At 41.0% G+C, this 16,631-nt stretch overlaps 1 protein-coding gene across 1 annotated transcript in view; it reads left to right on the forward strand.

Moving 5' to 3' along the window:
• PITPNC1 (phosphatidylinositol transfer protein cytoplasmic 1) overlaps positions 1-16,068 on the forward strand; it is an 87,912-nt gene extending 71,844 nt beyond the window's left edge. The window contains exons 7-10 of the mRNA XM_074608121.1: positions 4,025-4,180; positions 4,927-4,990; positions 8,520-8,825; positions 11,575-16,068. Coding sequence (XP_074464222.1) covers positions 4,025-4,180; positions 4,927-4,990; positions 8,520-8,825; positions 11,575-11,834 — 786 coding nt within the window. The 3' untranslated portion in view covers positions 11,835-16,068. The remainder of the gene's footprint in view (positions 1-4,024; positions 4,181-4,926; positions 4,991-8,519; positions 8,826-11,574) is intronic.
• The last annotated feature ends 563 nt before the right edge of the window (positions 16,069-16,631 follow it).

The following is a 16,631-nucleotide window of genomic DNA, read 5'->3' on the forward strand; positions in this document are numbered from 1 at the left end:
TGTTCCTGCTATGTTAGCAGAAGTGCTATTTTTAAATCACTCTGCACCTGGCAATAATGTACTGCAAATACAGAGTAGGTTTTGCTCCTCTGCAGCAAAAGGATTTGCCAGATGGGCCTTCCTAATAAATTGTGTCTGATAAAAGGACGAGAAGGTTATTTAAACAAAAAGATTTTAGCTATGCCATTACATTTAAAACAGATTGAGGATTTTGCCAGTAGATAAACTGAGCGGGAAATAGTGAATAGACGCGCTACTCTGTGGATGATGGCTTCTCTAGAAAGGAAGGCACGGGTGGCTAAAAGCAAAATTAAGTCACACACAAAATTAATGATCTAAATAATAACATAAAAATGGGGTCAGACCAAAGATCAGCTTGTCCAGTTTCCAGTCACTGACAAAAGTGTTTCGAACACACGTGTGCCGCAGTTCCTGCCTGGAGACCGTGCCCCTTCGCTCTGGCCCACTGCCCTGGTACATGGCTCGCAAATCGCCGTGTCTTTCACAGGGAGAGCAGAGAACGGCCGTGGGCCCGTAAGGGAGAGAAGAGAAGAGCCATGGGCCCGTAAGAGAGAGCAGAGAACGGCCATGGGCCCGTACAGGGAGAGCAAAGAGCCGTGGGCCCGTAAGGGAGAGCAGAGAACGGCCGTGGGCCCGTAAGGGAGAGCAGAGAATGGCCATGGGCCCGTAAGGGAGAGCAAAGAGCCATGGGCCCGTAAGGGAGAGCAGAGAACGGCCGTGGGCCCGTAAGGGAGAGCAGAGAACGGCCGTGGGCCCGTAAGGGAGAGCAAAGAGCCATGGGCCCGTAAGGGAGAGCAGAGAACGGCCGTGGGCCCGTAAGGGAGAGCAAAGAGCCATGGGCCCGTAAGGGAGAGCAGAGAACGGCCGTGGGCCCGTACAGGCAGGTGCCCAGCGCTTCCTCCTGCGGCCTGCAGAGATGTGAGAAATTTGTTCTGACTAACCTAACCAGTGAGCTACAGCGTGGAAGTCCGGAGGAGCAGCAGTGCTGTGGACTAATATTATTTCTACTTGAATTTAATATAAAATTATCATCCCTGCTTCTTTTTTTTTTTTTTCTTTTCCAGAATGACCTTATATGCTTGATTGCAGAAAAGATTCCAGGCTGTGAATCTTAATCTAGCAATTCGAAGCCATGAGTTTGGCATGTAAAATCATTGTGGGTTGTGGTTTCATGTCAAAGTTCTTATTGATTTCAGTGGGCTTTGGCTCAAAGATTTATCAGTCCTGGTCACACCAAAGGTCCTTCTGGCGAGGCATGCTCCCTGTGGCTGTGGCCAATAGCAGAGGCCTAGGAAAGGTGCAAATATGTGCAAAACATAGAGATAAATACAGACATTCACAAGCAATTGATGAACCAGAATTTGTGTCTTTCTAGAGTAGTCCAAGTCTTTTTTAAACACCTAATTTTTTAGCGTCTGGGTAAAAAGCCCAATGATGATAGTTTTACTTACACTAACGACTCACCTCTGTACAACGCTCCTGCCATTGAATTGATGGCCCAGAGATTAAACTCTCACGTTCAGTTTGCGTAATGTTGTTGTGTATCTTACGTCCCGCTACTCGGCTTATACGCAATCTTTGAGTTTTAGCTCACCTGAGCAAGCACTCAGTAAAACTTTAACATCTTGATCTTTCATACAGCAGTCTGGAAATCTGTTCCTCTGAATTCTTCCTGTTTCTTGGCTTCCATTCATCTGTCTACAGTTTTATAGTATCAATATGTTAATGTTTTCAGAAAGGCAGGAATTTCCATAAAAGCTATTAGATACAAGCTGCCCATAGTGTCCATCATTGCCTGGCTCCGTGCGTGAAACTGTCCAGGCAATTTGTGACCAAACATCACGTCCTTCAAGAAAAATGGACGTGATTAAGGGAAGCGACGGTGCCGTCTCTGGGCACTGGTAAAGGAATTTGCAGCTAGGGCTGATGCCACGGATCAGTTGCGTCGCAGCAGGTAGATTATTTGTGGGCCACCAATCTAAGAACAATTTCCGCCGTGAATCCCCTTGTCTGCTGGATTAACTTCACAAAAACAAGCCAAAACCAAAACAAACCAAAGGCGCACACTGCTTTCACAGCGTCCAGAAGGTTCTTGCAGTTTGAAAGAGACACAAGTTTTATGCGTGACTGAGCATTCATGGAAGGTAGCTGCCCATTATTTAATTTTTATTTATAAATTTTGAATACTTGATACTGACTCAAATTCATTACATTAAATCCCTTTGGACTGCACTGAAGTTATTCCATTATAGGTCTGGTTATCGCTGAAGAGTTATAAAGTATCTCTGCATAACACTCAATATTATTCAAGTGCGTATCTGAGATGCTTAATCAAGACAATGGCTCCATCACACCGGCACTAGTGTATGTAAGAAACAGCAGACCCTTCCTTAAATTAAATTATTTTCCTTTGATTTTCCTTTTTTTTCCTTTCTGAATATTGTCTTACTTCTTCCCTTTTTATTTTTTAAATAATAATTATTATTGTTGTTGCTATTATTATATTGATTGCTTCAGGCAGTCATCAGTTATAAAACAACTCTTTCAATCAGAAAATGCCTAGATCAGTCTGAGGTCGAGCTTTATTGCGTGAGAAGACTGGCAGCAGCGTGTGAGGATGAGCTGCGATATACAGTGGTGCTGTGCTCTGATACATGATGACGCTGAATTGTTTTTTATGGTGATTTAACATTGAAACCTTATTATACTGTGAGCTTAAAGTTTCTATTTAGAAAGGAATATGTCCGCAATAAAAGCAACGACTTTCACAGAGGAGGACGACTATCACCTCATTAGAGCTTTGTAAAGGAGCTTTAATGACAGAGCTTCAGCTTAGGGATAAAAATCAGAAGCCAAGTCAGGAGATAACTAAACATTAGAAAAAGGGAAAGCTGAATGATATATAAGCTCACAAAGAATGAAAGAACGTTAAGATCAGATTAGTCCTATCAATTTGTTAGTTTTTCTTCTGATTGTCTTCCATTTATCACATAATTTACGCATGTACTTAAATACGTTTAGCTGCTTTTACAACAGGACGGATTTATAAGGTCTTCCCGGATCTCAGCTTTGGGAAGGCGGCGCAGAGGAGCACCGGTGGTTATTCTTGAAGACAGACTGTAGAAGCTCCATGATGAATTTTCTGAAACTACATTATTTTTAAGTTTTGAAATTCGAGGCTTAACCATAAATTATTTCTGTTGACAAGATGTAATTAGCAGGATTGGACATAAAGTGAGATGGAATTATACTCATATGGAAAATAACACTTTGATAGATAAAACTGTGTCTTGTATGGATAAAAGTAAACCTTAAAAATGAACTAATGTCTTTATTGGTTTCTTGCTCTTGCTGTGGTACTTTCAACACCAATTTATTTGATTTTTTTCCAGTTAGTAAAAGGAGAGAAAGTTGAAATTAGTCATTCAGTGTTTTGCCCAAAGATACCAGAACTCAGCTGTAACCAGAGACGGCAAAGTCGGAGGAGTTTCACACTTAGCTGCCCAGCCGGATATACAAGATCACTTGGAATTGAACTTGTCAGGGTCACATCAGTGTTCACGTGTCACAGCTCAAACTGGAGATGATTTCAGGAAGACGGGCATGGGTAGAAAGTACGAGTACGTCTCACTGAGGGAGCAGGGGAAAAGCAAGCTCTGAAGAAGCAACATTTTTTTTTTTCCAAAAGCCAAAACTAACACTTGGAGAGCATTGTATTGTAATGACTTGCAATAACACGCTTTCCTATAGCAGAAATGTCCTAGATGATATTATTGCCAAAGCATCTGCAGGAACATGCTGCCATCGATTCACTGGCTGGTGGATGAAAGACAGGATTTGATTTCAGTATATCCCAGTGCTTACTTAAATCAATTTCATATTATTTTTCATAATGTTTATTAGCATGTTTTCATATTTTACCTTATCAAAACATTTACTTTAGCAAACTGACAACCTGAACTTACTCTCCTGCATTTCTCAGTATGTTTTCTTTGTTTTGCAGGATCCTAAATATTTCAAGTCACAGAAGACTGGGAGAGGCCAATTAAAAGAAGGCTGGAGAGACACCCATCAGCCAATTATGTGTTCCTACAAACTTGTGACTGTGAAATTTGAAGTCTGGGGACTTCAAACCAGGGTAGAGCAATTTGTGCACAAGGTCAGTGAAACAGGAGCTGTTTCTTCTCCTTCACATTAGCAGAACTTGAGTATTACCCTGCAGAGGAACGCAACTACGGCTGTGTAGAAGCGAGGGAGCTCAGCCGAATCCGCTTTCAGACCTCTCTCAAGGTCTGAAAGACCTGGAGCAGAGCCAAAGGGTTCACCTCTGGGTATAAACTTGACAAAGCCTGGAGCTGCTCAGGTCTAAGGTTGAGGAAGAACTACCAGTAACATTTTCAATAGATAGACGATAGATGTATGAGCTAAAGTATTTATGAGTATACATGAGAACCGTGCATGGAGCAATGATGTGCAGAATTTCTTACAAACAGGTAGTGGGAAAGTTTTCCGATCAGTCTACTAAAAAATTAATTAATGAATGGCATAACAGCCATATTTTTCAGAGTATTGACCTTCCACATGTTTAAAAAACTGACAAGGAAAAAGAAGAGTTCCGGAACATCTGATCGCCCAAAGACTGATAGATTCTCTACACATTCCCGTATTCCCGTGCTAGTCAAAGCCATGACAATGTGACCCAGTGTTAGAAATAGATCCACTTCAAGTGGGAGGTGGGACTACAAGACCTTGCGAGCCAGCATGTCTGACTCTGTAGGGCATGTCTTCTTAGACACAAAACTGAGAGAATATTTTTCATTTTAAATCATGTTGAAAGACAAGTGTGTTACTTTTCTAAAATGTCTCATTTCTGCAGAGGTATTTGACCTTTTCCTTGTTTCGCAGGTGGTCAGAGATATACTATTGATTGGTCACCGGCAGGCTTTTGCCTGGGTTGATGAGTGGTACGGTAAGTATTCTCCAAATTTAGCCCATTTAAAAGGGTTGCTGCAAAGCTGATGACAATTAACAACAGACTTCTGTTTGCTTTCATGGACCACCAGGTCCTAGTCTAAGTCGTTCATGAAAGAGACGGAGCGATGTTCAGTTGCTCCGGAGCATACGGAGCGCATTTACAGCAGGTTCTCTGTGACAAGAGCAGGCTGTATTTTCGGCAGCCATTAGGCAGCACAGGGGGACGCCTTTACATCCCATACATCCCAGAGTGTACGCATCCGTCCCAACACCCTGCACTGTGGGCAGATAGAAGCTGCCAGGAGTCATCTATATGGAGAACCACGTGCAGGTTTGAATAAAGCTTCTTATTTGGACTGCATTAACGTGCAGGCATTTCCATACTGCAAACTCCTAGGGCCTCTGATACAACAAAATTTCAGCTTTCTAGGAAAGTTTTAAACTGTTAATATGGATTGCAATAAAGAAAAGATGGAGCTCTAACGTCCTTTCTGAAAAATGAATATAAATGTAAAACCTACGGGGTCTGATTCAACAGCAGCTGCATGCAAAAACTGTTCTGAGTCTCCGAAGCAGCTGTAGGAACGGGCCCTTTCAATAGCACAGGGTAATCCTGAGTATCGAAAGTGCCGATTATATTTGATAAAATAAGCTCACGGGGTTTGTGCTTTTTTCATGTATTTTCAGTAAGACGTATCCATAATCATAGATGCTCGTAGAACAGTTTCTAAGACATACGATAGGAATTTGGGAATATATTTATAATGTTTATTTAGACCCTCCTTAAGCTTCAGGAAACAGCATTTTGGGCATTTGATGGACAAGAATGACACCCGCCTTTTGTCAAAACTCAGAAACATTCTGCATTGCTTACAAGTAGTCCATTAGCCCAGCTGGTGCCAACACAGACCTCTCCAGTGACTCCATAAACCTGCATAATTTTACACTAGGATCTAACAAGAAACTCATTGTGCTGATTTGGAAAAAAATTTGCTTTTGAAATCACAATGTTCTTATAAATTGAATAGTGCATGAAAACTTTGTGCTGTAATGATCATAAAAATACTGAAATCTACTAAAAATATCTTCTAGTTTGGGATAGCCAGAAACTGGTAAGAGAATTTTGTACCCAGTGAGAAAGAGTTCTTAAGATTTTTTTTTAATTTTATAAATATTTTTTTCTTTTTTTTCCCTGAAATGTAGTGATTCATTATTTTCCCTGTATGAAGTCAGGGAAACTGATGACTTCAAATAAAGAAGCCTGACTTCACGTAAAAATTGAGCCCACAAGTTTGCCCCCAATCTACCCAAAATATCTATTAAAGTGAGACATAAGGAAATGTTGCTGGGAGGCAAGAAGCCTTCTGCACCTTGGCAGAGGTATTGATATGAGAACAAGTGAGTAATCACGCAGTTAAACATACAGAATAGGTTTAGCCCAAAACCATTTAACCACAGATTTTCCCATCTTAACTCTGAATGCACCCTGCCAAAAATACTCTTTCCACAAATGAAATATGGGGATACATCATTATCTTGTGGATTTTTATTTGTCATGGCGAGTCTTTACTAAATAATATAGTGTACTTTTAGAACTTAATTGTCAGGCTAAGTGCAGAACCGAAAAAAATCTGAGCTTACTAAAATGGATATGAGGAAAGGCTAAGTATATAGCGAGATTTATTCAAAAAAAAAGAAAGAAAAAGGAAGTGCAGAAAGTTGGTTTAGGTAACTCTCTGTGCTGCCGGCAGCCCTTATACCACTGCGCTGTCCTGAGCGTAACAGCCGCTAAGACTTGGTGGCTAGAAACCGAGGGTTTCGTTACTCAACATGAGCCAAATCCAATTTGTGTCCGTCCGGTTCCATTTAATACCTATGAAGTGCAAAACTGCTCTTGACGTGGCTTTGCGTGTAGGGAGAGTTTTTCAGAAATAGACTTTTTAAAGCCTGTGTGTGCCTTCGTGTGTCTATTAGCACTTCTAAAACAGAAGTTTGAGAAAGACTTGGAGATGATGCAAGTCAATCAGATAATCAGTGTAATAAAATCAATTACTGAACAACACGTTACGTTTCGGGTATTGCTGATTGATTACTGAAGAATGAATGTGTCTTGTCATTAAATTTACTAAACTGTATTTAGCTTTATTATTAAGAAAATCTATTTTCACAGTGTTATTTACTAACAAAGAGCATGTTCTCTGCTTGGCAAAGCGCATCCGTAGCATGTTATTGACATGGCTTATGAGCTTGTTTTTCATTCCAGATAACAGTAAAAGACTAAAAGAGTATGAGTTAGTGGTATTCCATGTTTCCTTTTGATCAAAATTCCAGACTGCATTTCATTGTCACTGATGAAGTATTGCATTGTGCTACTGATAGAACAGCTAACGTTTTACCTTTCCTTAAAAGCTGCCTCATAAAATGCAGCGAGAGCCTCGTATCACCTAACGAGGAGTGGTGTGATATAAGAATTTGCGGATCCAAGTGGCACATAATAAACTTGGAAAAAATGATAGCCTCGAGAACAAAACCACAACGTACATTACCAAAACTGGCACACATTTCGAAGAATACTGTGCTGCTAAAATGCTACCTAAGTTTTATGGGTAAAAAGTCGATGGCTATTATCAGGAAGCTCCGAAGTTACCAAAGCGTTGTAAAGACCAAAATTCTGACAGCCTTCGTGTTCGCTTACACCTTACTCGCAAGTAGGTTTATTGAAAGCATGGGAATATTCAGGAGAGTAAGGTCACGAGTCAATTAATTGGATTCTTTATGTTTTTGCTGGAAGTGTGGTTTATGACAAATCTGTTTAAAATCTGGTGTAATTGCTTGGAGTTGCATAGCAAGCACCTAACAGATTACGCACCAGTTTGACAACATCAGGCATGCCTAGACACCGATAAATGATTCCACCGGTAGAATCAGCCTGCTGTGTGGAATATTTCTAATTCTTACAAGTCATTAAATTGCTTGAGGCTACAAAACTACTAACACATTCACTATTAATTCACTTACCAGTGTAATTAAGTGTTAGTTTCTGGAATCTAAGCTGATGTGTGCTCTAACATTAAGAATGTTTGCTGGTTATGAGATGTACTATGCAGAGATAACATAAAATCTTTTTGAAAGTGCCTGGAAAGGTAAGTAGGTATTTATAATATTTCTGTAGCTATCCTTTATTCCAAAGGATCTTCTAAAATCTTTTTTAGAAGATCTTGGCCTTTGCCAAGGCCCGCACTTCAATACTTTTGCCTACCCTATGTTACACAGATGCTCCTAAACAATTTCCACTCCTTCCTGTTCTCTGACTCCCTTTGACTTAACCTTCTTACACCTTCCTTGGCTGATATAACTACCTTTATGAGGCCATTTTCATAAAGTTAGTTGCTCTGTGCTTTTTTTTAAATCCTTTTTTGGCTTCTGCTGAAAGACTATGCGTTCCTAGAACCTTCTCCTTAAAAAAAAAAATTAAGTTTGCACTGAATCAATGGAAAATGCCAACAATTTTGAACTCTTTACAGATATGACTATGGATGATGTTCGAGAATACGAGAAAAATATGCATGAAAAAACCAACATTAAAGTTTGCAACCAACATTCATCTACTGTGGATGAAATAGAGAGCCATGCCCAAGCAAGAGTATGTCAATTTTTAAAACGTATTGCCCATCCTCAGCTAATCCACCTGCACAGATCAGAGAGGAGCAACCAACTGATCTTGCTGACCAGTCAGTGGAATCTGGGGGAGGTTTTGCTTCAGCAGGAACAGAAGCTTTCTCCTGGAAGTGCAATCCTGCCTTCCCTTTGCACTGTAAACTGCCACCGATGTAAGAAAGGGTGGGGTTGGGCTCATACACAACTCCCTGTCTTCCAGGAAAACACAGTTCTCAAATTTCAGTTGGATGCGCAAAGAGGAAGTTAAATAGGAGTTTTTCTTTCTGTCATTTGAATAGTTGAGTAATGCAGGAGTTCAGAGTGCTTCAGTCAAAAAGCCAGGAACAGGGGAGTGGAAAATTTCTAAGGGACTGATAAAATTGTTTGCTTCACCAGGAAAAAAAAGCTTATGAATTATTCACTCTTTTCAAACTAATTTTAATGTTGTCATTGATTAGCTACCAACAAGGTGAGAACTATTTTTCGGAAGTACATAACAGCAGTTTGTGGAGCAGGGCAGGTTTCTGTGTAGGTTCTTTCATTCCGGTTTTTCTGGAAATTTCATAATGTATTTAACTTCCTAATTTGGGCATCTCAAATAGAGGCCTAAAATTAGAAATCAGTGCCATCTGCAAATAGAAAAGAGGCAGTGATAATTGCTTTTGAAATGTTATTATTCCTTTCTTTCGACTACCTGTGCTGTACTGATGGTTTGACTCACGCAACGAGGGTGGGGCAAGGCCTGAAGGGCTTGAAGCCTCTCCTTTGGTCCTGCTCAGTCGCCAGCCCCAGAAGACGTTACCTGAGCCGCAAGCAGGAAGGTAGCTCTTGGGCCTGTAACGCTGCAGCTCCACTGACATCAAGGTTACTCTTCAGCTGAGCAGCAAACACAGAATCAGTTCTGACTGTTCAGGATTTGGCTTTGAATGAAGTCTGCCATCCTTAGTTCCCACGTGGAAAAATTTCCATTGAGGTCAGAACAGAATTTGTCATTAATGAAAAAAAAAGAGAGAGTCTGAGCCTTCTTAGCTCAGGGTAAGGGCTTGTTTTACTTGAGTGTGTATCAGAACAGACGAGAATTTAAAGCAAGTATCAGTTAAAAAGCAAAAGTCAACTGAAGGGACAATAAGTATTTCATGTCTGAACTTAAAATGGATAGTCTTGGAGGCTACCACTTAGCAAGATTTTAATGAGGCTTCACTTCAATGGCCGGTAAACCGAGAAATCTTCCTCTTTCACTTTCGTTTGTCCAAGACAGCTTTTGCTTCATGCTGTACAGAACTCCTCAGTCGAAAGTAGCTGGAATGAATGCACGGGCTCCCTTCGATGTCAGGGTGCTTTTAAACCCTTTGAGTTCAGAAACACTACACACTGTTACGGGGTGTGAAACAAACGTAAATCAGCAAAAGAGGTTCAAATCTGTCTCCAACACAAGTAGGTACAGTTCCTCTGAGACCATCTGTTTATTTCCACCGCTTAGCTCAGATATGAAAATAGCTTCGTCCTCACCCCTAATAACTGGCGCCGTGGGCTGAAGAGGTCCCCGGAATGTCGTCTGCAGGGAAGAGAGGAGGCAGCTGGCAACATGCATGCTTCTGTTTACTTAATATGATGTTGTAATACAACATAAAGCTTCTTCCACGTAACATTTGCAGCCAAGGCTACAGATGCACGCAGCTGGGTAATACTAAAAATTATCGATGTACTGAACGTATAGGATTTTGTCACGCGTATGGTAAGCACCATTGCCAGTCCCGTGTCTCAGGCACCCACATGTGCAAGAATTTTAAATTTATTAAAATGGTCGTGTTTTTATTTCTGGGGGTTTTGAGCTGTCAGAGCTCAAAGAATCTATAAAATGGCTTAATGAGATACTTTAAATTTGCAAATTTAACATAACGTTCAGCAAAAAACATAACATATATTTCGGTTGGCTCGGTGGACATCTTGCAGGCGATGCAGACGTCAAGCAGCAGGTTTCACAAGAGTCTTCCTGATTTTTTTGCCCAATTTACCCGTTTGTAGCAGATGTCATTCGCTCGGGATTTTATCAGAAAAGTTTTGCAGGGCTCAGCTCGGAGCAGAGCTATGCTGGGACCGCTCTGCCCTCTTGCGGCTTTCCACAGCACCGTGACACGTTTGTCGCCTGCAGGAGAAGACTTTCACCGCTTTTAAAGTTTTCTGTGGAGCCGATTTTCCGTTGCAAAGTGGCTTTAACCTCTGATCTCGTTTTGCCTCGATTTTGCAGGGAATTAAGCAGTGGATTTGTCAGTTGGCCATAAATGTTTAAGTACAGACGCTGGACGGAAAAGTTGGAAAAGGTGTTGTGACTTGTCAACGAGAGGGAGTTCTTTGGGCTTGATTAGGAGAAAAGCAAAAGGGGCTCAGCTGGTGCATGCACCTGCAACTAGGAGCCAACAGAGCCGCGCTTGGGGGGACCACTGTCCATCCCTTGGTAACTACAGTAGACGAACAAACCGGTGACCACCCTCTACCCGTTCATGCTCATGATCTAGGTGCAAAAAAACCCCAACCTATCAGTTTTATTTTGTTTGAAGTTCTGAAAAATTATACTTGCTGACTGTGTATCTAGACGTATTCTTTAATTGCCTGTGAAATAGCTGATTTTTCCAGCAATTACAGAGGTAGCACTCTTTATTCAGTTCAGACCCAGGCAGAAGGGGAACCATTAGCATGTGATTAATGTGATTAACTTCTTTTTCTTTACGTTAGCTGCTTATCGTACTCCAGCCAATGCATTACAATAGGAAGGCGTTCGTGTGGAGAATCACTGAATGATATGCGTGTTAAGCAATCATTCCCTGATTTAGAAATTGGATGGAAGTAGTTTATCTGAGTTAACGAAATGATAATTTGAATTTATTCTAACGCGCCTTTATCTTTCTTTCCTCCTTGTTGAAGACATGACAATGGATGAAGTCCGGGAGTTTGAACGAGCCACTCAGGAAGCCACCAACAAGAAGATTGGGATTTTCCCACCTGCAATATCTATCTCTAACATTTCCATGCCTTCTTCAACCCGCAGTGCTCCATCTAGTGCCCCATCAACTCCTCTCTCCACAGATGCTCCTGAATTCCTAACAGTTCCCAAAGACCGGCCTCGGAAAAAATCTGCTCCAGAAACTCTCACTCTTCCAGACCCAGCGAAAAAAACCCTTTAAATTAACCCAGCATGTTTCCTCCTGATAAGCCATGTCTGCCACAGCGAGAGTGATGTAACTGAATTTCTACAAAGGTCATGGTGGTTTGTTGGTTGTTTTTTTGGCTTAAAATAATCTTACTGGTGTGGAAAGATTACTTCTTTCCTCAGACTTGATCCTTAAAACCTTCAGAGAAGTGCATGCAAGAGAACGTAGTTTCTATATTCCTCAAGTAGTGTTTCAAGCCATATGGTGCATCTTTACTGATATAGAATGACATAGTCTGAGGGGAACCCTATAAAAGAAATTAAATCTTTCTGTAGCAGTATTCTACCTACAGATCCTCATCTAGGTCATAACATTTATAATTAGGAGTAGGTATTTAGTAAAGCTGCCAAGGACTTCTGAGGCAAATTAGTGCCAACTAAAATGCACGGTTAACAGGAAAAAAACCCTCCCATTTTCTTCTTTTATAGCTGATTTTAACATCCTTCCTGCTCTCAGGCTGCTCCTGTGTATTCATAAACCTTTGACCTGTCACTCGTTGTACCTGAACACCAACAGCAATCACTCAGATTCACATTTTGCTTAATACGACTCAGGATTTGGGGCCTACCTAACAAACACAAATCTTTTCAAACCTAAAATATCACTGTATTGAAGCCCCAATTGTAATTAATCACACTGACTTTGAGGCCATTGAACTATTTCTATCTTGCACAGAATTTGTAAAAGAAACCACCTATTTCTTGTAGATAATGTATTTTAATAGCTCTCCCCTGTCCTTTTGTGATCTCTTAAGTCTGTATTGGTGTTCATCAATGGTGTTCCATATGTAAGATTGAAAAAAAGCAGCTAAATTGAGCCAGCTGAGAAGCAAACCCAATGGATTCTGTCTTTTCCTCACTGCAAGAAGAGTGGTAGTTACGCTGTAAGACCTTGAATGTAAAGGAACAAAAAGCTGAGAGTCCTTTTTCTTTCCTGCCTCGCACCTTTCCTGAACAGCACAATCTCTGCTAACAGAAAGCTGGTTCCAGGCTCTACCATCGGCTCTAGGGAAGGGGCGAACAAAACCGGTCCCTTTAAAAAGCTAATGAATCGCGGGGCGGCTCAGTCCCGGGTCGGGTGATGTCAAGGAACCAGAAGTGCTCTTCCTGGTCTGCGTGTGAAATCGCTCTTCAATCTCAGGAATTAAAATGTAGAAAAGGACGTTTCCCAGTAGGGAAGCGTAGGTTGTGGAAGGAGGAGAAAAATCAACGGCAGAAGTGGTCTCTTCCTTCCCTCCTTTTCAAAATGTAAACTCCGTGAGAAACTTCCCCCAAAGCTGACCCCCATTTGGGGGATTTGTTCTCTTTCACACAAATTGCTCTTTAACGAACGCTGACGGTCTCTCTCTCTACTGGTAGCTGCAGCAGACCTTGAAGAGGCGGCTGGTCAATTCTCGGTGAATGATAGCTATTGCCTGAATCCTGATCAAAGTGGGTGCTGTTTTGTACCACCGGTGACGCGGTACATGGACACTGAACCAGAGAGTCCTCCAGAGCTGAACTATCACCGAATATTGAACAACCAGTCTGGGGGTGGCCTTTGACCTGGGCGGGACGTTTGTGCCATCTTCTCAGCGCAATGCTGTGACTTGACTGGCTGAACTGCACTGAATCTCCACGGCTGTAGATCCAGTAGAAGTTATGCTGAATGTGTGATATTTATAGTGTAGTTTCAGCAGCAGGAGAGGTAATTCCACTGCCAGCCTGCGCTGAAGACAAGTGTGTATTTGTTTGATAGTTAAAAATCCCGTAGGTAGCGAAATCCAGGAGCTCTTTGTAGGTTAGCTGTGGTCTGACTTCATGCATTCTCCCACTTACCGTCCGTGTTTTGCTTTGCTTCTCTTCTCAGAGCTAGCGATTCTGCGCGATGCGTAAACTAATGGGTGATGATTTTTTTGTTTAAAAAGAAGCCGCTGTAGTGATGCAAACAAAACTTTCCTACATTAGTTTATTATTTCAGCTTAAAAAGTGTGCAATTAAGTATTCATGATTATAACTGGTCTAATCTTTTTATTATTATTATTTATGTAATAGCAAGATTGGAACATTGCCAGAGAAGGGAAACTTTTGAAATCATAAAGCATTGTTGGGTTGTTTTTTCATTTCCTGAATTTGACCTATATAGAAATGGTTTAGATCTGATCTACCTAAAAATCTATTTTTCAATTCATTTTTTTCTTTGTCAGAGAAAAATTTGCTCAGCTCTAGTCACAGTGCCCTTGTGCTTACATATTGCTGTTTCTATATACATTTTGACACAGACGATTAGACCAAAGCAGTCATACTTGTACTCATATTTAACTGGTTGATTTCCAATCCCACGTGGATACAGCGATTATCATATTAAGTAGGTTTGGGGATGAGGCCTGTATGAAAATTATTAACATACCTGAATAGGATACATCTTAATAGCTGCACGACAGCGGCGTCGGAGAACGACACTGATCATGTCATGGGAAAAATGACAGACTGCTTAACGCTGGGTCTGCATCGGCACCTGCTGCTGCCGCCCCGGCACCGGGCAGCGCTCTTCTTGGGAATGACCAGGTTTACTGACACAACAGCCTGGCTTCACCGTGGGCCACAGGAAGGATCACGATCAGCCCCAGTGCCTCCATGTTGCTTCCTGAGGAAGGCAAATAAAAAGATCTGTGATGTTGCATCGCGGCGGATGAGAAACACCCCAGGCTTTTCATTGCCTATTCAAGTACCTTCTGCTGCGTTCCGCTTTGCTTTCCCCGCCAGGCATTACCCATTTGGTCAATCTGATCTTTATTTATCTTTTTCCGTTTGGTTGGGTTTTGTTTGTTTCCTTTTTTAAGGTAGGATAACTTTTTCTAGAATATTCCCAGCAAACACAGAAACCCACAAGAAATGAAATGCAAAGGAAGGTCTGACTACTTCAGGATAACATCTTGAGGCGAAGGCGTTGTTTTCATTGCTGGTTTTTTCACAGTGCTTTCTGTTGCATTTTCAAACATGTTTATTAGGAGAAAAGTAGAAAGCATTTTGCAGGTGTTCATCACTTCTTTTGCAAAAGTAAATGATGTGATTATTTAGGGAGTGCAGCAAAGCTGAGTGGGCACAGTAGCCCCTTCCTATTCGCTGCCCCCGTGACTGGAGAATTGCACGATACAGCTCTGCCAGGCCCTGGCAAGGAATCTTTCATCACGGAGAATACAGTTCAGAGCAAATAGTGTTTGTTTGTTTGTTTGTTTGTTTGTTTGGCTTTCTATGAAAACCTTCTCCCAGCTTCCCTCGTACTTTTATGTATTTCGTATAGAACAATCATTACAAAATAACTGGCGATTCACTGCAGTCTTTAGAAGGGTAGATCTCCTAATAAATTAAAACAGGGAGGTATCCATAAAGACTACGAGGAGCAGCACATTCCTGAAACACATACTTAATGGGATTTCTTATGAATGTAACGGTTAATTTTGTAAATGACTGGATAAATCCTATGGAAAGAAACTATTTGACCTTATTCCTTGGCTCTTTTTTGATTATTCTGGAAGGTGATTTTGTGGCATCTAGTAGCCAATTTGCATTAATGCTGCTGTAGAGATTTTGAAATGGAAATATTTGTTCCTTGAATTTTAGTTTGTAACAAGACCGCTATATTTTGTTAAAACTGCTTTGAAGCTTGCTGCACTATAACTTCAAAACAATGTGCTATCATTTGAAATAAGCCAAATGTATACGCTTTTTATGAATTAGTGAGTGCAGTAAGAGAGAATTCACGATCTTGTCAATAGGAGCTTTTCTGTTTCCATTGTTTGGACTTGGTTTTATATGTGTAAGTTAAAATTGCTAAATAAGTCTAACAATGTTTTGCTTTAAATGAACAGCATGGTCCTCGAATTACAATCTCCGTAGTTTTGTGGTGTCACTAAAACAGGTTTCATTGTTTTATTTCATTTCTGTGATAATCCCACATGACTCTGAATGTCCAGTAGTTCATTTCTTCTCTTTAGAGCAGTGATGGCTACATCAGGCAGTACCTGGTGATTAGGCATCGCTGCCGCCAAAGAAGGACCAAGTTTTGAAACGCTCTGCATGTTAAATAATGCAAGGCTCAGCAGGAGAATTTGATTGTCGTATTTCTCATTCATATAGCTCAGTTTCTGATTTTACCAAGTTATTTATTGTTTTTAATATTGTATTTTTCCTTGCATTTTGTTGTAAATAAACTACCAACAATTATTCTTTACAATTGTGGCTATTTTCTTTTACTAGGTCTCCTCTAGCAAGGAAGGTACCCATTAACATTTCCACCCCCAGCTCTGCAAGTCACTTCCTCAAAATTAAAAAGCACAGACAATTGGCTTTGTAAGGAAAATTTAAACTGCTTACAAGGCCTGCTAGGTTTTGTTGTGCCTCAGCTTTCTCAAGATTTTATCAAGGCAGGTGCCCATCAGTCTGGTGTCGGCCCATTCACTTGTAAATGACCTTTTGGTTGACAAGCAAGTTTTTCAGTGGGGAATCTAATTCTCTCTGCAGGGTTTGGCAGCCTGGTGTTGTAGTAAATACTGGAAAAGAGACCACTCAAACCTCTCAGAAGGTAAGAATCCTTCATCACTTGTCTACCAAGCATTTCACGTACTCAACAGAAATTTCACATGTACAATGATCCTTTAAGCTTTTGAGTAGAGGCTTACTCCACAGAAATAAAGCTTTCTCTTGCACCAGAAAAATGGTGGTTGCTTGTTCGGTATAGAAATGCTTCGCAACAGCTTAGGACAGGAGACAACGAACAAACACAGGCCTA

Source organism: Larus michahellis, chromosome 14 (genome assembly GCF_964199755.1).
Source record: "Larus michahellis chromosome 14, bLarMic1.1, whole genome shotgun sequence".
NCBI classification, from domain to species: domain Eukaryota; kingdom Metazoa; phylum Chordata; class Aves; order Charadriiformes; family Laridae; genus Larus; species Larus michahellis.